The 23,959-nt window shown below is 32.7% G+C and overlaps 2 protein-coding genes and 1 non-coding gene across 3 annotated transcripts; all 3 read left to right on the plus strand.

Moving 5' to 3' along the window:
- The first annotated feature begins 1,027 nt into the window (after nt 1-1,027).
- LOC123211847 (protein LONGIFOLIA 2-like) lies at nt 1,028-6,868 on the plus strand. Its single transcript, XM_044630775.1, has 5 exons — nt 1,028-2,227; nt 2,649-2,719; nt 3,039-5,123; nt 5,219-5,369; nt 5,852-6,868. The coding sequence occupies exons 1-5, from the start codon at nt 2,083-2,085 to the stop codon at nt 6,691-6,693; spliced, it is 3,294 nt and encodes a 1,097-aa protein (XP_044486710.1). The 5' UTR covers nt 1,028-2,082; the 3' UTR covers nt 6,694-6,868.
- A 465-nt stretch (nt 6,869-7,333) lies between these two features.
- TRNAT-CGU lies at nt 7,334-7,405 on the plus strand. The gene has a single exon. It is a non-coding gene; the product is annotated as a tRNA-Thr (tRNA).
- A 12,908-nt stretch (nt 7,406-20,313) lies between these two features.
- On the plus strand, nt 20,314-22,650 carry LOC123211182 (transcription factor TCP5-like). The gene is made up of 2 exons (XM_044629735.1): nt 20,314-20,692; nt 21,077-22,650. Exon 2 carries the CDS (start codon nt 21,105-21,107, stop codon nt 22,212-22,214), a length of 1,110 nt encoding a protein of 369 aa, XP_044485670.1. The 5' UTR covers nt 20,314-20,692; nt 21,077-21,104; the 3' UTR covers nt 22,215-22,650.
- Nucleotides 22,651-23,959: the final 1,309 nt, after the last annotated feature.

Genomic DNA, 23,959 nt, shown 5'->3' on the forward strand with positions numbered 1-23,959 from the left:
TATTCTTTTTGGTCTTCTGAGTTATGCTCTCAAGCTCATTCGGCTGACAAGTCAATTCTCTTAAAGTAAAGATTTTCTCAGTTTGATTGGAAGATAGGAAGTGCTCATGTTTCCAGGCAGTACTTATAAAGAAATGATTACTTGGGAATAATTCCATTATTGTATTCCTGAAAGTCCAGGTTGATATACTTCTTAGAAAATCATAGCAGAAATAGTCCAACTTATGGAACAATATACAAAGCATCCTTAGCGTTCTAATTTAATCTAAATCACCTTCCATTTGTGCAAGTTGACATTCAAAACAAGGAAATCCTTGCAACCAAAACCACAATCACTCACGTGGAAACCTTATATTCTCATTCTGTAATCAGCCTTAATAATTATAAATAGATGAACAGTTGATCCATGTTGAAGAATTCTCTAATAATTCCATTGTATTATGTAAAAGGAAAAGTTTAGTATAAAAGAAAATTGAGATGATAATTATTTGGCAAATTACCTATACACATTCATATTTTTTAACAAAAAATTTCACTTGAGTTGGATTGTCTTTTGCAGATCAAACAAGTAGAACTGATTAAATTTTAAGTTTAATTATTAGTTTTATAATTATTAAATCAAATAAATTAAAAATATTATCTTATTGAATCTAAACTCTCTACTTTACAATTATATGTTTTTACCATCTTACCCATCCCTTGCAGGCAAGTACATGTACTTCAGGAGTTGTTGAAGATCACTGTTAATGAATGAAAGTAAGGGAGAAAAGATAAGAGAAAGTAAATCCTAGAGAAAAGTAATGTGGAAAATTAGCAGCTGACAATTCTCTCTGAAAAGGGCATTTAGATTTTCAAGTAGATAAATTAATCTTTTCTTTCTTGCCCTTTTGTACTGACAAAAGCACATGACCCTGCAGACAATTTAGACCCACTCACATACTCATCCCACATGCCTGTGTGGGATAGTGCTTGGAAGACATCTCACCCACAAAAACACTCTCCTTCTCAAAGTAAAGTGAAAAAATTAAGAAATAAATTGTTTTGGTTTTGCCAACTCTTGTACAGCTTTTACTTTCACAACTCATAAGTTTGGTTTCATTTTTTCCTTTTTTGTTCTGTGGAACACATATTTATGGTATTATAACAAACCTTCCTTCTCTCATAGCTGTCTTTCCCAAACAACAAACACTAAGAAATTTCCATTTTTCAGTCTCTTTCTTGGATCTGCAAACAAACGCTGATTCCTTTAGCTGTTTCTTTGATTGGGTTTAGGTTCTTGTTGGCAATTTCTTTGTGAGGTAATGTTGTTGCTGATAACTGTGGTCTGTGGCCTCTGTTTGTGTATTGTGTAAGGGTTGTACCATGTTGGGGCCACTCTCTTTTTCTTTTGGCTCTATTATGATTCCTACATTGCACATGGCATCTCTGGTTTGTCTTGTGCAACTCATTGACATATCTTTTAGCTATCCTGATTAAAATTTAGTTTGGTTTTCTGGGGTTTTTTTCTTTTCTTGAATAAGTTCGAGATTTTGATAATTTAAGGGGAACCTTTTAAGTGGTAGCCATTGTTATTAGAGGAAAAATCCTGCGAAAGACATTTTGATCGCAAAGGGACAATTTCGATGCGTTGGCTTCCGATAGAGGCTAAAGTTTGTTCTTTGAGCTGTAATTAGCTGGATTTAAAATAAGGGAGAGTTTTAAGGCCTTGTGGATATGTGAAAGGAAATGAATTAATTGATAATTTTCTATTTATGGAAATCCATGGTTTGGAGTTGCATGAATGTGGAAAGTGCCTTTATTCTTTCATTTCATAAGGTTGCTGAGGGCTTATTTTGTGCATTGAATTTTTCTCACCATAAAAAAAGAGGTCCAAGTGTTGATTCTTTATTCTTTCATTTCATAAGGTTGCTGGGGGCTTATTCAGCTTTCTGCTTTACAGAGAGCTGGTTAAAACACTGTTGAAAAACAGCTGTAGATTCAGATTTATGGAGATAGAAGCTGAGATGTTGTAATTCTATAGGTTGGAGAAAGGATAGTAAACAGGTAGGAGTGAATATTGTTTAGTTGAGGAAAGGTGCTGGAGATGGCTGCAAAGCTTTTGCATTCTTTAGTGGATGACAATCCAGATTTGCAGAAGCAAATAGGATGCATGACCGGGATTTTCCAAATCTTTGATCGACAGCAGGTCCTAACTGGTCGCCGCCTGACACACAAGAGGCTTCCTCCAGGTAATATAATGGTTATGTATAGGTTCGTCATTAGAATTAATTCATTTTATCAATACCTTTTGGTGAGCAATCGAAATATGAATGCATTGGACTAGTTTTGCAGCTCAATAAAGAGGGTTTGTTTCATATGTCTAATTTTAGTTGTTGGTGTCTTATAAAAGATTTTCTTTAGACAATTCCATCTTCTCTTTTGCTTTCTCAATATTTGTTCCATAAATGCCATCTACTTCTAATGTTCCCTTTATCAAATGTTTTTGTTCTTTCAGTAAAATGATAAATTGAATTATTGTTATTTTATCATTTGGGTGTGTTGTATTTGTAAACCTACATTTATGTGGACCAGAATGATGGTTTTCTTATTGTGCTAAAACAATGAAAAATTTGGTATCACTGAAAAGTCTAATTCCCTGCAATTTTTCAGGTACTTCCCACTTCCAGAATGGCAGCTCAGAAGGCCACTTCAACAATGTAGATCAGCGACAGACAGCAACTGTGAGCCATTTTTTTTCATACTTTCATCTTCTTCTTTCTTCAATTCTCTACTAACTCTTGCATCTTTTTAATGTATTTATGAACTTGGCATTTTACCATTGCCATGATCAATCACAATTTTTGAAGTTAATCATTCTTAATGCTTTCTTTGGCTGTTGCAGCATATAGCTTTGGAAAAGAAAGTTTTACAATCAGTTTCATTACATTTTTAATTGTGGCCCTGGTTATAACTGAGCTTTTATTTTTCTCAGAGAGCTAATTGCTTTAATATTGAGATGCAAGTTTTGTGCATGCTATGCTTATATGCTTTTGATTGCAGGAAACAAATTTAAACCGAAATGTGAGTGAGAAGCAAAGACTTTCCACTGAATCATCAAGAGCCTCTTTCTCATCATCTTGTTCATCTTCCTTGTCATCTCTGGACTGTGGCAAGACAGCTCAACAAGAAGCCTCTTCGTTTGACAGAATCATTTTTCCCGAAACTCCCTCTGGGAACCCAGCTATGCAGCAAGGGAGTACATCTCCACATTTAGGGCGGCACTCACTTGATCTTTGGGATGTCGTCAAGGACTCAATGTACAGAGAGGCCAGAGGACTATCAGTTAAAACTGCAGCCCATGATGAATCTGCTGGTCGTTCTTTGAAGCATAAGGACTCCCCAAGGCCATTTCAAGTATCCAAATCAGGCGATGGATCTTATAATGTTGGGGTCAGTGGGAAGCAAAATGTGCCTGCTGACATCAAGGAGTCTCTTAGAGTACTTGCCAAACTTCGAGAAGCACCTTGGTATTATAATGAAGGCAGAGACCTTTCTAGATCACAGTATGAAGTGAAAGAAGGATCTTGGCTTCCGATTTCAAAAGATGCACATAGGTTTTCCTGTGATGGGAAAGAGATGAATCGCTTATCTTTGGACTCACGAGACACCTTCAAATCCATATCGAAGCTAAAAGAGATGCCCAGACTTTCATTGGATGGTAGAGATGGTTCCAACTCTGATTCAAAACCAAATTACCTTTTCAAAAAATTTCAGGATGCTGGAATCTCAAACAACAAAGATGTTAATCAACCACAAGCTCTGGCAACTCAGAAATGGTCTCCAAGCATTGTAGCAAAATTAATGGGCGTGGAAGCCATGCCAGATTCTACCTCACCAAGTGATGACAAGTTTGGTTTGATTAAAGCCCCACCACACGAAGCAAGAGATCCTTTCTCAAGATCATTAAAAGCAATCCGAGCTCCCAATGCCCCAAGAAGCTTGATGAAAGAGCCAGCGTCACCAAGATGGAGAAATCCTGATTTGATGATGAAACCAGTTTCAAGTTCAAAGTTCCCTATTGAACCAGCACCATGGAGGCAACCAGATGGAAGTCGGGGTTCTCAGAAAACAGCTTTTAGGCCTGTCAAAGTTCCAGCAAGGACAACAAATTCCTTTCCTTCTGTTTATTCTGAGATTGAGAAAAGATTGAAACATCTTGAATTTAAACAATCTGGAAAGGATCTCAGAGCTCTCAAACAGATACTGGAGGCTATGCAAGCTAAGGGGCTTATAGAGAGCAGTAAAGAAGAACAAGCTTCAAGCTTTGGAACTCAAAAAGATTATGAACTGAAATCTTCAAGTCCTAATTTTAAATCAAGAAACCAACAGAATATGCAAAGCAATCATGTCATTGCTTCCACAACCACAGGTTCAAATTCCTCAAGGAAATTTGAATCCCCAATTGTGGTAATGAAACCTGCTAAACTAGTTCAGAAATCTAATATTCCTCCATCATCAGTAATTCCAGTGGACAGACTTTCTAGTCTCCAAAAGCTTCAGAGCAAGGGATCTGAAGACAGCAAAAAGGTTTCAGTAAATAGCCGAGCAGCTAAAGATCAGTCTCCGAGAAGTGGTTGCATCGACTCTGCTGTCAGCTCTTCCGATAAGAAAATCAGTGGTAAGACTACAAGATCGACAATGCAATCTTCACCAAAGCCTCTACAGTTACCGAAAGAAAGCATTACAAGTTCAACAAAGAGCTCAGGTTCCGTGAGCCCAAGATTGCAGCTGAAAAAGCACGAGTTGGACAAGTGGTCTCGCCCGCCAACCCCTCCAGCTGATTTGAGTAAACCTAGAAGACACTCAAACAGGCAGTTTATAGAATCAGGTTCTTCCAGTGGTAGACTTAAACAAAAGCCTCACCACTTGCAGCAAGCTGATGACCAAATGAGTCAGATCAGTAATGAATCAAGAACTTCCAGTCACCATGGAGATGATTCATCTGTGCAATCAGGCAGCAATTTTGTCTTGGACTCAAGGATAGATATAGAATTTGCCAGTACTGAACGATGTATCGAAATCAATGGCAGTCAGAGTCCATCCATGAGGGCTGCCAAACATGCAATTTCCAGCTCAGCACAGAAAGTAGGTGGCCTTGTTTTTAGTTTTCTTTGAATGATTTGATCACCCGTTCACATTTTCTTGACATTTTTTTCTTTTTTGGTTTCTCATGGTCTTAGAAATCAGCCCCAAGTTTAAGTGAGGATGGACCTTTGGCAGAACTTGCTGCTGTTACTCCAGAGCATCCTAGTCCTGTCTCTGTCATGGATGCCTCAGCATTAAGAGACAATGATTCATCTCCTATAAAGCAGATGTCTAATGCCCTCAAAGGTAAAGTTTCTGTTGTTCAATTAAATTTCACTTGGATATGGTTCATCTCTAAACTGATTAATGATTATAGATAATGATGGACAACTCAATTACTGCAAGCATTCTGTGTGATAAACGAAAATATATTATATGTTTGAATGGAACATATCATCTTTACAAGACTAAGAATTTTCACTGTACATAAGCTGGTTAAGAATCTGAAATCAGTTAGACTTGTGTAACTCACTGTTGAGTTTAAGTGGAACAGAATTCTTTGAGTTCCACTGCAATTTTTAAGGTGATTAATGAACCTGTTATAGCTTATCCTGAAGTTTTAATGTTTAGCTGCCAAGTTTCTTAAGTTTGGAAGCAACCCGTGTTATATCTGCACATCATGTACTTAACTTCCTTAAGAATATTCCTTAGCTGAGATCCTTTTAACTTATCCCACAAACAGACCTTTTGGCTTCTTCCAGTGACTTCAATATTCACTCATGTTATAGGTGATATTGCTCAAATTTCCAGTGACCGACTCAACGAAGATCAGTGGAATACCACATTTAATGGCTTATCTGATAGCATGGGTTCTGGTCTTACCACGGAAATCAGTCGCAAGAAGTTACAAAACATTGAGCATTTAGTTCAGAAGCTTAGAAGACTTAACTCCAGTCATGATGAAGCTGGCACAGACTACATTGCATCACTTTGTGAGAACACCAATCCTGACCATAGATACATCTCTGAAATACTCTTAGCTTCAGGCCTCTTATTAAGAGACCTTGGCTCCGACTTGACAACATTTCAGCTCCACCCATCAGGCCACCCAATCAACCCTGAGTTATTCTTTGTTTTGGAACAAACTAATGCAAGCACATTCTATTCAAAAGAAGAATGCAGCCCAGTCAAATTTTCCCATTCAAAGACAGACCCACAGAAAGTTCACCGGAAGCTCATATTCAACGTTGTCAATGAGATCCTTGTTGGAAAGTTAGCCTTAGTAGGGACATCTCCAGAGCCATGGTTGAAGACCAACAGGCTAGCCAGCAAGAGATTGAGTGCACAAAAGCTTCTAAAAGAGCTATGCTCAGAGATTGAACAGCTTCAAGCCAAGAAAACAGAGAGCAGCGTCGAGGGTGAGGATAATGATGATGATTTGAAAAGTATATTGTGGGAGGATGTGAAGAATCGATCAGGCAGTTGGACAAACTTTGATTGTGAGATTTCTGGGGTAGTACTAGATGTTGAGAGGTCACTCTTTAAGGATTTAGTTGACGAGATTGTGATGGGTGAAGCAGCTACTCTGCGAGGCAAGCCAGGTAGGCGAAGGAAGCTGTTTGTGAAGTAAATGCAGGCATGCAAAATTGATTCTTTTTCATTCTGTTCAAGCTGTGGTTTTCCCTTTTGTGATTATTTGCAAGAAAGCATAATAATTTATGATTAAAGATTAAAAAGTTCTGTGCTTGATTGTAAAGAAATTAACTTCTCAGATTATGACACCATAATACATATTCTTAAAGACAGTGTATGACTCCTTTCTATCAGCTACTTCTGCTGTGTTTTGCTTTTAAAATTCTTGAAATGCATTGACACGAAAGAGACAAAAACTACTTGACATTAACAAAACAAATCATGCTACTGGAAAAACAACACATCTCATGCAAGTGATGACATAAAGCCACCAAAATTTCCTCAAATGTTCTGTATTCTTCAACAATTTATATCTATTAACAAAAACAAAGTCACAAAATAAGCTCCTGGGTACCAATATTTGTTAAACTTAGAATTATATATATTTTTTTAATTTTTTAAAGGACATCAAACTTTGTTGCTAAATATATTAAACTAAGATGTTTGCTTTAAGAAGAAATTTTTATAATCTCCTAGAAATATTTGTAGGCATGTTGAAACCAGCACATAGACATTCTAGCGGAAAAAAATATGCATTCATTATTTAATTGAAAATAAATAAAAACTCTCCGCCCTGTGCCTTCGTAGCATAGTGGTAGTGCGTTCGCTTCGTAAGCGAAAGGTCGCGAGTTCGATCCTCGCCGAGGGCTTCTATTTTCCTTATTGCTATATTTTTAATAATTAATGCTTTGGGGCATGATCATCTCTCCCTGTCATTGGGCCTTACGAATGCTAGCCGAGCAACTACTTTTCGCTTGATTTCTTATACATGGTTGATGGATTATATCATTTTATAGCATGGGATCACACTTTTCCAATCTTAATTATTCTCACAAACAAAACACCTTTGAATCTAAACACAACTTTATTCAACAAAGAGTCTATCCATCTTCATTTAAACAAAAGTCTAGTTGATTAATTTGAATCAAATTTATCTTTAACCAAAAATACTCTTAACTATATCTTTATCTCTTCATCTTCTCTCCATTTTCCCAAACCTAATATGAGAGTGGATAAGTTGTTGGATTTAAGGTACATAAGGTTCTTCTTCTTTATTTTTGTCTTTCCATCTCCACTTCATGTTTTGATGTATATGTTTCATATTATTACTTGAATGTTGTGTTATTGGTATAATCTTAGATGAAATAAATGTAAAATGGTTGTTAAACCTAGATGACACTTACGTATATTGGTTGATATTGTATCAAATATCGAGTATCAACAAGAAAACATAAGTGTTATTTATGTTTAATAGTCATATTGGGAAGACGAATAAGGGTGGGTAAATACTTTGTTTAGGGATGATTTGAAAAGCTCTTTTATAATTATTAGAGGGTAAAGGCTTAGGTTGACCAATATTTGTTCTATCTAGTTGGCTGAATCTAGATAATACCCTCATTTGGCCAATTTTTGATTTTAGAGTACTTTTTTCTCCTCTTGTGTTGTGTAGAAATGTTTGGAAGGAATTTTTAAAATCTCAAAATAAAAAATAAAGAAATCATTACAACTAGCTAATTTTAGAGAAATCATTACAACTGAGTTAACCAATTCAATCACTCAATTTCAAAGAAATCATTATAGTTCAATCACCCATCTTGATAATATATCTAGATAAATCATTACAACTCAGTTTCACCATTAAAAATTAACCACAATTGACAATATCATAAAATCAATCTTTTGAAGATAAAGACTTATCAAGGGTGTAATATCAATAAAGTTTGTTTTATGAATTTATTACTGATTTTTATATGGATCATTGTTAAATGAATCAATCAAGTATCAAAGCTAAATATCAAAGCTTTCATTTGATGCCAAATAGAACTTTAAGTCACTCATCTTATATCTGAGCTAAGTATGAAAGCTTGAGAAGAACTACTATACCAACATCTACACTTCCATATCTTTTTCTCTTAAGTTATTACTAACACTAAAAGATTAGCATATAGTTGAAGAAGTTGTTATGAAAAAACATGTGGATTAAATACATACTTAACAATATGACCTCCTGATATTGTATCCACCGCTCACATACTTGGCACCATAAGACATAAGAACTATAACTTATTATGCACATGTAGCATCTTTACATATATAGTACCTCCAGCTTATTATGCACATTTAGAAGTTTTACATATACAATACCTTCAACTTATTATGCACATTCTTTACAAACTCAGATAATGAGTTTTAAATTTTGGTCATTAGCCTAAACTTAAAAATTGGTAGAATGGGGTGGGTAGAACATATATCAATCAGTTTTGGCATAATCTCCTATTTAACCAAAATTCTTATAAGATCAATATCATGTGTACTTATAATGAATATCAATTTGAGTACCAATGATGATGTATTATCATGTGATTAGGTGTTATTTTAAGTTTAATTTAAAATCATTTAATCACATAATGATACATCATTTATAATTATATTGATACTTATTATAAGTACATATTGTTTTATTGTTCTTATAATATATATTGATTGAATCTTGCCTTAATACCTTTTTTTCATAAAGATTCATCTAACTGCAATTAAAAAATTGGTTAAATACGTTATTGTGTAAGATCAGACCAACTCTTTTGAGTAACAAATCAAAGAAAACTTTTGATTTGATTTATCTCTATTTTTTTGGTTGAATCCTTGTGTTTCAACCTATATATATATAGGAACTAAACCCTAAATACTCTTCGAACCATAGATCTAGGTTTTCGACCAATTTACATGATTCAATCAATAATAAACAACACAAAAAAAAAAAAATTATTACCTTAAATCAGAAACCCATCAAACACCGAGAGGTTTGATGAAGATAAAGAGATTTATGTGAAGATGAAATATTGAACCTAGAGATTCTTGAAGATGAAAAGTGTTTATATTATTAGATTTAAAGGTATTTTTATCCATGAAAACATTTGAAATTGGAAACGTATCATTTCATAAGAGAACATTAAAAATGTTATTTTCAATTTAAGAGTCTCGATAATACTTTTAAAAATAATTCCTCAAATTTCTTAAATCAATTGGTACATTTCACATATACTTAATTTTAATTTGTTTATAATTTTTTAATAATTCCATAATATTTATTAAAGATGAAATTGAAATTCTAACATCTTGCAACTATAAAGTATATAAATAAATGTAAATAAATAAATGGTAAGATACTTTTGGCATTCCATCAATAAGAAAATGAGCCTTCTAATTAGGGCTAACCCTACCATTACATATACAATTAGATTAAGCTAATGAATACAATTATATTGACAAAATAAAAGAGTAGGTTTAATTATATTATAAACATCTAATTCTAAATGGTGGGCTAAGACTATAAACCCTACCATTAATATAGTTTGATAATTTTTTTTTATTTCAATATTAACACTAATTCTTTATTAATTATGTGATATATGTTCTTAAATAACGATCATGTATCTTCCATAAAAAAAATATATATATATTTATTTATTCCCATTATGAACTATTTTGTTGAGATACACATTTTTTTCGTTATTAAAAGTAAGAACTAGTGACGGATTCAACTAAGGTCAAGAGAGGTCAACTGACCCTTTTGACTCTGAAAAAATTTTAAATGGGTCTTTTAATTTTTTATTTAAACCCCCATAATTTTTAGTTCTCTTTTACTGATTTTAAAAAAATTTTAGATATAATCCTTAAAATTTTATTTCATCTCTTTTAAATTTTATTATCTCTTTATCATCTCTCCTATATTTCAATTTTATTCAAGATTGAACCCCTCTCACTTTTATTTCTGGATCTGTTACTAGTAAGAACCAATTCAATATTGAAAATTTTCCATATTTAATTAAGATGAAACATTCACCTCAGGAATTATGTTCTCTCTCGACGCAAAAACAGTATAGCCATGTCGAAGGGAAGAAGAATACCAAAAACTCATCAAGGATTGTTCATTAGGGACCTTCTTTCCTGCCATTAAAATGCAGCATCACAATAATGTGAAGCAATGTTGTTAATTAATAAGATTTTAAATATATATATATATATATATTATTATTAAATAAGATGAATTTTAGTGATCATGTTGTGACTACAAATCCAAAACATAAATAATCTCTTAATTTAAAGTGTCATAAACTCTTGATTTGGCTGACTAAAATATCAATTATGTTTTTGTCATAGTCGGCCCATCCATCACAGCTACAAAATATGTCGAAAGACTCAAAATCCTTGATTTTGTATCTTTAAATTCTATTTTCTTATCAATCAAATTAAAAAGTTTCATATAAATCAAAGGAGTAATTGTATATATATCCATTTTTATATACAATTCGTATACGTAAATGATATATCATCTAGTGATTGGGTATTGTTAAATCATAAAATCTCTGTCCCATGCAACACTGAAATTTCGGTGACACATTTAAGATATATTCATGTATAATTGTAAATCGAAAAATCAAAGTGAACCATAACATTAACATACATATACATACATAAGCCAAATGACTGTTTTCCCCCTAAGATTTAGTAAGTGGATATATTCCTATCATTTTAAGTTTGAAAAAGTCATTTTCACACCCATCTATCAAAGTCAATGTTTAGTTTTAACAGTTAAAGGGTATTTATGTTATTTTCTCTAAATATTGTAATAGAGCTAACATCACTTGCACCTTAATAATACAAATAAATTATATTTTAATCTTAAATATTTTATTTTTTCCTCCCCAATGTCATTTCACTCTAAATAAATTTAAAAATTAATTGTCAACGGCAACAATTATCATTGGTGAAGTCAAAAATTGCAACAAATCGGTGTAATTACATTCAAGAATCGTATCGACCAGCACAATTTTAGTAAAATCACAATTATTGGTGTGATTCTAGATTAAAATCGCATCAAATCAATATGAATTTAGTCAAGAATTGCATTGCTCGATATGATTCTCAACATCACTAGCATTGAATGTTGTAGGCTAGGTAACAAATAAAGTTAATAAAATTGAAGGCAAAATGTTATTTAGTTTAAGGGTTTTTTGGTCTTTTCAATAATTTTATAAAAATTTTAAGCAATATGAGAAAATGACTTTTTTCAAATTTAAAGAATGGGAATATATTGGTTCATCAAACCTTTAGACGAAAACAATCATTTGGCCACACACACATGCACACACGCACGCACGTGCCCACACCCACACACACACACCCTCCCCTCACCCCACACCGCCCCCCCAAAACCAAACATCGGCACCTATACACACATATATATTTGTTGATTATATGTATGTGAAAAACCATGTCATAAATTTTTAGGACCATTGTTTTAAATTTACAGGTGCATGGTTGCAAATAATAATCAATATTGATGAATTCTATAGACCTTCTTGCAGAAATTTCAAATTTTTTCTAGCATTCAGAGCCCACAATATATACAATTTGTACAAACAAGATTGATCCGTATATGATCGGTGCCTCTATATATTTACAGTAGAATAAATACGTGATTGTCTTAATCAAGTAACAATGTACATCTCAATAACTCCCATTAACTATGAATTGCCACTATAATTGGTTAAGTCTTGGTTGGCATATGAATTGATTAATTTAGTACTAAGAATATCAAGTAAAGAGCAGTCACAAATTAATCTCCATGTAGAGCTAGGCAGCAAGACAGTAGGTTTAAGAAAAGGAAATAAATATTATAATTGACACAACATTGGAAGAATTATTAAGGTTAATTTGTGACTCTCATTAATGGAGATTAAAGTTGTTGGCTTTAAACGGGAATAAAGAATAAGAGAGAAGGTTACTACGGTGGAGACAAATTAAAATAAAATTGCATGTGTTTAATGTGCCCAGAAATTATTATATACTTTACTAAGTAAATTAATTCATAATTAATTATGAGGTTATTTAAATTAATCTTATGCACTTACTATTAGGGTTAGATTAGAGCCGATCCAAGCCCGAACAAGATGAAGCTCATTTTCGAAGGGCTTAGCTTTGGCTCGTCGAGCCTAAAAAATAACTCGTGTGTGTTTGGCTTACTTCATGGATCGAGAGTTTATGTTCGGCTCGCATAAGACTCATGTATGTGTAAATAAGCTAAACTTAACTCAGACTCACCGAACTCACTCGCTTAAATTTAGTTCCCTTGTGGCTTATGTGACATCATTTAAAAAAATATATATATTTTAGCTTAGGCTCAGACTTGTGATCAGTTTTTAAATATATTTTAACTTGGATTTGGGCTCGAGTTTGTATATGTTATGCTTAAGTTCAGATTCGTTCAAATAAAACTTATATAGACTTCAAACAAATTTGCTTTGAATCCAGCCCTACTTACTACTAATTACTTCAATTGACTAGATGGTTTTGTTAAAGTTACAAAAGAATGTTTTAGGGTCCCTTATTGTCCATAATTATTGTCAAAATTGTAAATCCAAAAATACTTAAAGGGAAAAGAATTAGAGTTAATTTTTTATGATTATGTATCACATAATTTCAATTTTCTGGGAGCATTTTCTCTTTAAATATAATTAAAAAAATCTTTATTTATATATGCTTCATTTGAGTCAAATTCAAATCATATCTTAAGTGGGATATATATAATTCACAAGAAATTAATAATAATGAATGCTTCAGCAAAAGTTTCCAGAAAATAATGAATATGGCTAATTTTTCTTCCTGGTAGGCAGATTGAATTAAAGGAACATTTGTCTGTGGTGATAGACAAAGCGTCGGGAGGTGCAGAGGCTCAGTAGTGAATTCAGAACCCTCTCCTTTTATCCAATTTTCAGGTCTTCTGATCACCAATTTTGGAAGATCTTAATGGGACCAGATTATAAATTTGGAGTTGGGCAATTTTCACAAAACCCGTATTAGAAAAAAAAAAAAAAAGATTAAAGTTTTTGACACAAAATTGATTTAGGTTGTGTTTAAGTCAATCCTAAATTGAATCGAGTCATATTTAGACTGTCATGAAATCAATCTGAATTGACTTGAATATTAAAAAAAAAAACTAATTTATTTGTGTTTCTATGTTTGTAAGTTCCTTAGCATATTCTTAATACTACTGATCATTTGAACTTGTAACATTTTTTATAATTAATGAACTTCTAAATATGCATGCATATTGATACTTAAATATGTTTTAGGCAATGTGATATTTAATTAAAGTGGTTCTTAATTCTTAGTGATATATTTATATGTTTGTATAATTTTGTTGTTCATTTGTGTTAATCAATTGAGCTATGATTCCTTTACTTAAGATCTTTATGAGCATGACAAAATATGTAGACAATTAGGTTGCAATATAGTCATGTAGTTTAGACAAAACGTGTCATTTTATGTCAAAACATGTTGTTTTATAATAAACTATATTCTTTTGTAACAAATTATATTGTTTCGTGTAAGATAGGTTGTGTTTTTACATGACATAACCCATTACATGGTTTGGGTCAATTTAAGCTGTGTCAAGTCAACTTTAATATAGTTTGGGTCAAATTAGGATTGTGAGCTTTTAACATAATTTTAATATAAAATGAAATAGGATTGATGGTTTTTAACTTGAAACTCAAATTGATATAATACGAATATAACTCAATGACATGAACTGTCAGATTAATAATTGTAATTTCATCTATTGATTTAATCAATAAACTATATATATGTATGTGGAGTAAATATATATTGTTTTGTTTCAATCTCTATATAACACTCACGTGTATGTCTCAAGGGCATTATGATCATTTCACGTGTTTTCCCGGAATGAATGTTTGTTCCATAATATGAACATTATTTGTGAGTAATAAACAATCCATTAAGGAGTTAAGAGTAATTTTCTCGATGAAATACCCCTTTCAATAAAAGGAATGCCCATTTCAAAATTTATTGAATAGGCATGCTCCCAGAAGAGAGGGACGCATAATTTAAATGAGATAATTGTTTATAATGCCCGATCCTAAAATTAGAATGTTCATTTCAGACAATTGTTCATAAAAATATATTTTTTTTATTATTTGAATCAAATTTCAATGTCTAATGAGAGGAGAGATTTTGAGGGTCGATTCAATCATTCTAGGCCAGTGATTAAGGAATAAAGCTCAAAATTTGCTATCTTTGAAAGAGAGGTAAGCAGTGAAAAAATAAACATGCTTCAGTTTATGAACTAAATATGGAAATGGCATGCTATTGTATAATAGATGGGTCTAATTCACAAATACCGTTGTTTAAACTTAAATTAAGAGAAATGTAGTTGATATATGGTTATTGATGGCATATTTGGTATTTGTGAAATATAGTTGATATATGGAGACTGGTGGTATATATAGGTTTGAAATTTTAGTATGTCATAATGTGATGTGTTATAGCATGCTAAGTTGGTGTGAATGGATGATTGTAAATTTGTATTCATGACCTAGTACTTTAGAGATTCACAATTTTTACCTTAGGACATAGAGATTTATCAAAAATGCAGAATTGGAAATCCAAACCCGACGGAACAATCATTCCAAGTTCATGAATGGTTGTTCTGCTATCAAATAAGTTAATCTAGATAATCATTTTAATAGTAAGTACAAATGAGTGTTAAAAAGTAAAAAAGTGAATAGTTATTCCAGTAAAAAAGACACTCGTTTTATAAGAATAAGAATGCACGATTATTCTAAGGATAGGAACACATATTCTAACAATCCAAAGAAAAGTACATAACGTAATAAGTTATAAGCTAAGATTGAATAACATTCTTAAGGAGTATGGGCATAAGACATGAAGTATGGATATCAAAGTCATATATTGTGTAATATATGGATTGAGTTATACGTAAAAATGTCACATGACATATTATTTGTGGCAAGAATTATGAATGAATGAGTCATATGTTGTGTGATTTATGACTTGAGTTATAGGTGAAAATGTCATTGTTATGTGATATATGATTGGGGATTTGAGTAGAAAGTCATATATTGTATGGTATGTGGTAAAGAGTTTAGTATGATTGTGTCATTACTCTATGATCTATGAAATGGATCGAAAAACTATTATTGTATGACCTATAGTTTAAGAACCTAAAATGTGAAATCATGAAGGCTATTGCAAAAGGGCACTTATGAGAGCTTCATATAAAAACTAGTAAAAAAATTTGACACTTTTGTCTAGCTTGCCTTACATTTGATTCTTACCCTCTTCAATGACTATCCCATTTATATGTAACTCAATAGCATAACAATCAATTTCATCAAAAACACACTATCAACCCTAAAAATTTGACAAAACTCATACAAATACATATCTATTAACATATGATTTTCATTAAATTTGTACAATGTATGCAAGAAACTTCTTGTATTAATCCTTTTTACCATTTTAGGCACCAAAAATCACTTCAAATCTTCAAGATCCACTTGGTCATGATGGTGATTGTGATGAATTTTTGGAAATGAGCAAGAATAAATAAAAGAGTAATGTTATATGTATAAAAAAATTACACAAACTGACATAACAGTTATTTAATGATGATATATGACAGTATTGACACATGACAGATGAAAACACATTGTCACATCATTATTACATCAATCTATATAATTTTTTTTATGTACGAATTATGTGCATATGGTCTTACTAGAAGCGAAAATCAATTTTTTATATGGTGTACTTTCATCAAACCTATCGGCTAAAGGATATCCCTTGAGTTGCTAGTTATTTTTGTATCCATCCCTTAAAAATAGCAATTTTAATTAATTATCATATATATATTCTTCGAAAATATCTATTAATTAACACAAAATTTTAATGAGATGCCACTAACTAATTAAATTAACTAATACAAATATATAATTTAAGATATTTATTTATGTTCCGACTTTTCAAGCAACATTTGATTATATATTAATTTGGTTAAAAATGCATAACTCTTTGAGGTGTTACTCTCTAAGGGATAGTACTGGATGCTTCTTCTGTTCTTAAAGATTTGATCAGAGGGTACAGAAAGAGAATACAAAGATGGTGGAGTTTTTCACATTAATTAGTCTGCAGCTCTTTTTGTATTATTGAATTTGACACAGCACGCATTCGTCACCACTACTTTTTCTTTTTTCTATCTTTCCTTCTTTCTTTCTAGGGTTTGGCGCAGTCGTCACTTTCACTTCCCTTAAAAGAGAGATGAGATGAGTAATCACTGCATCCAGCACCACAGAAAATGACCCTTCATTTCATAAATTATAGAAAGAGATGTAACACACTCTAACTCTCACTCCCACTCCCACTCCCACTACTCCTTCCTTCCGTCGATTTCAGATTTTGATATCTATACGTATATATGCATATGATTCCTTCATCATTTATACTATTTATGCCGATTATTATTAACAGTATCTATCCCCTTTATTATTCTCTTCCCAATACTGAATAGACAATCGGAATATTTATTCAAATACATGGAATTAAGAGATGCCTTTCTCTCTCTCTCTCTCTAGATACTACAAATTTAGCATCGATGTCATCATGATGACACATCTGATCTCAGATCTTTGATGGTGATATTGAAGAATGAACTTGCAAGACTGGTTTAGTTGGTTTGCAGCAGACTATTCAATTGAAGAAGTTTTGAGTTCTAAGGTCACTTCAGCCTTGTTTAATTCGGATTAAGACAGGTTAAGAATATAAAAGAAGGAGATTAAAGAATTTACGAGAATGGTGTTCAACGGCTCATATTGTTAGTAACAAGGATTGTCAATATGGCTTTGTATTCCCATATAAACTTGCAATCACTGTTGACTTTTTAGCTGATTGAAATACAATTTCAGGGCAATTTTCTTTCAATTCTTATAAACCCTAACTCAGCAAGCAACAATCTTTTCAGTGATAGTCTTCCCACTTCACCCCTCTATTCGATTCTCATATAATTATATATATTTTTTCATTCTTCAATATCAAATTCAATCGAGCCTATACATGCATTAACTATAGCATTTAGTTAGTTTCACCATTAACCATAGCATTCTAGGGTTTGGTCAGCTTCATCATAAATGTTTGCATAGATTTTTCTGCTCTAAATTACCCCGTTAGTAAATGGTTAGGTACCCTACACATTTTATTTTTCAATTTCGTATGTGTAATTAAATGTTGCTTATGGCAGCCAAATTGATAAGGATTGAAATAATTTCAACGCCCCAACTTTAATCAGCTGGAAAAATAGATAAAGAAATTAAACATCAATAGAGTTTAGTTTCCTAGCCCCATTTTTTTTTTAATAATTAGACCTTTTTTATAAAATACTTGCTTAATTACATAACTGATTCTGGCCTGATTACTTGTATTTAATCTTATCTTGTACATATGGACCATCGAAATCTTATCTTGTGGTATACAATAAAGAAACAAAAACTCTGAAGACTTAAAATTATTTTCTGCCCGCTTTAGATTTAACAGTGTTTGTTCTTTTTGATAATATGCATATCAGTGATCACAAGACTGACAATACAGTAAATATATGCAGCAAGTTACAATTATAATTAAAAAATATTTCAAGCTTAATTTTCTTAAACAAACACATCAAGAGAAGGGTGAAAATTCTGGTGATTATATTCTGCAACTGGGATTTTTTTTATTGAGCACTTGAATTCGATCCTCAACTGTACTTTTATTTGATTCTTCTATGTATTTGGTAATTTTTTATTTCAGAAAAAAGAAGAAAAAAAACGCTATATGTGAGACAAACTTAGAAGAAAAGAAAAAATGATGCTGATGTTTTTTTCCCTTTCATATTGGAGAACGATGGTTGAACTTGCAGTGAAAAGATTAATGGCACTCTGAACAAGAAGCAATGGTGTCTTGGATCTGGGGACCGTTTATTTTTTTTTCCATTTATGATGGTAACTTAAAGGAAATTGTTCAGAACAGAACAGAACAGAAACTGTGTTATGCCCACCAATTTTTCCGCTTTATTCAGAATAAGTAAAAAAGATAGAACTAATACCCAATAACTCAGAAATATCTATATAAATCTAAAGATGCTAAACCAGTGAAGCCTTCACACTGTTCTGTTAGAACATTCTATGTAATCCCTTTTCTATTTTAAGGAGAAATTATTGATCTTTAATTCTTTTTATAAAAGATTGTACTTGGGGTTTCTTCTTTTCTTTTGATTCCCCTCCTCTTTTTGGACCATGTTTTTAATAAATTAACTATAATTGAAAAGGGTATTCTTGTTTTTGAAGAAGAATAAGATAAAGTTTAATACTCTTGATTCAGATGTTAGTTTCTCTAATAGAATTGCTGTTTTATTGTACTCCTTCAAATTAAGCTTGAAGTTTTAGGGTTTACAGCTAGGGTTCACTAAATTATTTAGGGTTTGGGTTTGGGTTCTCCATATGATAGAGATGTAAAGTAAGGCTCAGCTTTTGACTGGTACTACAGTTTACTGTAACTGCAATTATTTTGGTGAAGATGAAGATTCCCATTTTATAGACTGTAAAGTAACTACTCTAGAAAAAAGTTTTTGCAGAACTCTAGGCTCTTTCTCACACACAACCATAATCATTAATACACAAGCACAAAAACTTATCAATTTTCATAAGATTCTTTCTTATTTGATAAATAATCAAAAACCTACATCAGAATTCAGATGTAGATCCTTGTCTTAAATTTTCATCATAAGAGTTTGTTTACAGTCACTACACGATGATCTTCCCCAACCCAAAATAAAATCAGAACTAAGAATCCACCAATTTATCTGAAGAAATCATTTAAACAGTAGTTGTTGTAGACCATATTCTTTCAGTAAAGCCGGCGATGAAATCATCATGATAATTCCCATTTATTCTTCATTTAGAAAGGAGTACTGTTTCTTTTTGGTGGACAAACAGTTCACCTGTCTAGGGTTTCTCTCTTGTTCTCTTGCTGCAGAATTTCCAAGATAGTTTATACACCATTTTTGTGAACTGTAGTTTATTCATGAAAAACTCAGAAACATGCAGCTTAATTGATATCCATTAAGCCAAAAGAACACAATTCATAGGGTTTCTGAATTACCAAACCAGCAGAAAATTAAGTCATCAATATATTGAAGTTAATATAAATTGTCTTACTTGACCTGCCTGTGCCTCAAAAAATCTCATTGCCGTTGCCATACATTACATTGCGTGGTCCATGTTTCCCATTCCACCGAGTGTAGATGCTTTAAAGAAAGCTAAAAATTGGTCCCTTCTCTATTACCCATATCTGTCATCTACTCCTACTGCTGATGGAAACTCTTCTTCCACACACCACAAAACTTTAAAAGCCACGCATAAACTTATCTAATCTTTCATTGTCTTTCTCTAATCAAATCCTCTACCATTTGACTGATTTGTTAGTTTGAATATAATCCTGTATAATCTAAGTCTATCTTCCTTTTCTCATTGAACTATTAAACAAAAAAATTAGGGCTTTGATTTTATTACGTCATATTGCTCAGTTGACAAAATCTTTGCTTCTTTTTTCCCTAGTAAATGTACGATCCTCGGAGAACTAATATTCTCTTGTGGGTTTTTGAAAAATCAACTTTTGAACTTGTGAATTATTAATATGTAGTTTGAATTATTACCAGCTAATTGAACTCATGGGTGTGTCAGTTTATGAAGATGGCACATGGTTGTCCATTTGCCACACCTTTTTCTTTTTCCACCCCAAACCAACATGCCATGGTTAAATTCCAGCATCTTTCTTTTCCAAAAATTATGATTTCTTAATTTTCTTACTTAAATGCTTAGTTTCTGCTACAAAATTTCATTAATATAAACCATATATGCACTTTTTTTTATAAAGTAATTTTTGAAGAGCATATCATTAAACACTACTTCCATGGCGCTGTGACCTGACTCCAACTACCCTTATCCTCCTTTTTGCCCTACTGGACAATAAAGACTAAATTATTATCAGCTACAGCAAGCCAGGCCTGAATTTTTCTGCTTCATGTAAGTTATTCACCTGTCTAATTACTGCAATAGGAAAGGGAGAAGATAAGTATGTTAGCCATTTCTATCATGAGTCTACGAGTTTCTCATTTCGCCGGCAAAGTTATTTTATCTTCGATTTCTTGAATTTTGTATAGCAATTATGGAGTAGATTACCTTCTATCTCTTCTCTCTGATCTCTTCTGAAAAAGGAAAACACAACAAGCTTTTCAAAGGGAAAAACAGTTTTCTAATCCTTGTTTCAATTACTTCAATTCTCTTTCTTCTATTTTTATTTAATATCATCGATGTTAAATCTCTGCTCATGTTTATTGTATAAAAAGTTCTTGATTTGTGTAGCATGAGTACCTAATTATATATATGATTGAATTGTAATTGGTTCAGTTGATTCCTGGATGATGAGAGAAGTAAGATGATATCAAGTTCAAGAGAAAAAGTTTATCAAACAAAGCAAGAGGGTGACACCAATGAAGGCAAATTCTCTAGAGGGCCATCTAGTTCAAGGCAATGGTCAGGATTCAGAAATCCAAGAATTGTGCGAGTTTCTCGTTCATATGGAGGAAAAGATAGGCACAGCAAAGTTTGCACCATAAGGGGATTGAGAGACAGGCGAATTCGGCTTTCAGTGCCCACTGCAATCCAGTTATATGATCTTCAAGACAGGCTTGGCCTTAGTCAGCCCAGCAAGGTGATCGATTGGTTGCTTGATGTCACCAAAAAGGACATCGATGAGCTCCCCCCGCTTCTGATTCCGCCCGGATTCGGTCACCAATTCCATCAGCAGATGATACCATCTCATGAATCAACTCCTCAATCTTCTATTTCTCCTTTCTTTGATGTAAATTCTACATTTTATCCTTTACTGTCCAGCAAGGAAGGGATAAAAATCAATGGTGTTGATGTGGGTGATGGGGATGATCAAAACATCTTGGCAAAATCCAAATACTGGGAAGTGGGTTCTTCGTTAATGAGGGAAAAAGGTAAGGAGATTGAAAGAGAGAGTTTTTTTGAGAGAGGAAAGTGGATTAAAACAAATGAACAAAAGAATAATCAAGATGGAAGCAGCAATTACATTGGACAAGCTTCAGCTCAGAAGTTTTTTCCTCACTCTTCCTCACCTGGTATGTTGAACAATGCCATGCCAATGAACTCCTACTACCATTGGGAGCCTTCATCAAATTTGTCTTTATCTCAATTTGGAAGCCATGAATTTCTGCCCCAAACAGAAAATTCCCTCTACAGCAATGCTTTTCCATCGGGGTCTCACTTATATTTCTGCCCACCCACAGGAATGCCATCACTTTTCCCAACATATTCCCCTTATGTTTCAACTTCATCTGAGAATAATGAGTCCAGACAAATCAATCATTTCCAACTGTTGAGCTCAAATTCACACCATATTCTACCCAATTCTCAAACAATCACCTCATCACAAGTGAAGCCTTTTCCATTGAATATAAATCCCGGCCTTTCTCATCCACACACTAATCTCGAGAGCAATGCAGATAAGGAAGACACCTAGCAGCTAAACTCAATGATCTCATCACATGCATGATTTGCTTCAGCCTTGGCATGGCTTGATGGTGAATTAATACAATTTCAAAGTTTGTGGACATGGTTTATATTGTATGGTAACAGTTTTCTAAAACACATATATCAACGCAAGATTAATAGTCTTGTGTCTTATTTTGTCTCAATTTGACCATCTCGTCCTGCTGCATGGACACATATTAAAGAACGATGAACGGGGAGAAGATGGCCTTGCACCAGTGTGTTTCCAATATACAAGATAATTATGTAGGTACTTTTTCTTCTTTAATTAATTTCTAAGCAATTTTCTCAGGTTTTGAGTTGTTATATATACTATATGAATTCCATGTATGATTGAACTCTTGAGTGCCTTTTGTAAAAGTGTGTACTATCAGTATGAATACTGCATTGTTGCAAAATTGGTCTCAGGAGATAGACTAAGTAATTTCGTAGTGACAAATGGCTAAATATGCAAGCACTCTCCAGTGAAGTGATAAGCTCAATTTTCTATCCAAGTCACATAAAATATGCTAAATTGTATAGACTTTTGTTATGGGAAATAATAGATACCATATATTCTGTGTTATAGGGTGTAGTTGATCAGTTAATGCATTGGAAACTAACCTACTTGGTTTAATTAAATTTAATTTTAAATTTTCTACATCTTTCGTATCATCTTTACAAACGTGAAAAATAAAAAATGAAAATTCTCTAAGGTTTAGCTTTTTCTATCAAACCATATATATATGGAAGAACTATGATTCTTTGAATCAAATTATTAGTAATGTGATTATATTAGTACATGCTTAGGAGTTTGATTTATATTTCTCTAAACAAAAAACTTGAAAACAGCTAGCTAGCTCATATAAATGCTGCATAATTTCTAAGATCGAATGTAAAAAGCTTTGCTCGAGCGTAAGCAGGGGCTACTCTTTGAAGTGTAGACAAAGGGATATCCACTAGTACTGGCAATATCCTGATTATATATTGTTTTAATTTACTTATGAGGGCCAATTTCAATGAGTTATGGTCAAATATTTGTACAAATTTTTTATTTTCCACGCTACATAGCTGTGTTGTGAGACATATGCGTGCACTAAAATCTTTGACTTACCTATGCAATATCCTTGATGTTGTCTTCTCAAGGATTAACATTTTATATATCCACATTATAAAACGTAGGTTTATTAGTTTTGTTGTACTTTAAACTTATCAGGGACTTATCAGGAGAGTGGTTTCAGCTTCTGAACAATTTGTGTAAGGATGGCTTAGTCCTCCTTCAATACACCCTTCGGCTACATTGTCCAACGGCTAAAGCACCCCCAACAAGCAACAACTAACCCACAAAACCAACAACCACGCACCCTCACACTTAAGCACACACCCATCAATCGTGTCTATTCAAGTCTCTGCTGCACTAATTAAGCTTGAGCCATGACATATATCATGTAATCTTGAGAAATTGATCAACAGACAACAGCTGTTTCAAAACAGCCAATTAAATTATTGAATACAATTGTATAATAACTACAAATACTTGAAATTAAAAATTGAAATTCATTCAAGTGATCGTTCGTACTAGCTTCTCATTTAACCAGTTGCAAGGGAACGAAAGCTTCAGTTTCTCGTTTCTCCAATAATTGAAGTTTACAAATGAATATGATAAAATAAAGAGGAGGCATTTAGCGACTTCACAACTCATCAGCATCAGGTTTAGCAATTAATAGCTTTCTGTTC

This window comes from Mangifera indica, chromosome 3 (assembly GCF_011075055.1).
Source record: "Mangifera indica cultivar Alphonso chromosome 3, CATAS_Mindica_2.1, whole genome shotgun sequence".
Taxonomy (NCBI): domain Eukaryota; kingdom Viridiplantae; phylum Streptophyta; class Magnoliopsida; order Sapindales; family Anacardiaceae; genus Mangifera; species Mangifera indica.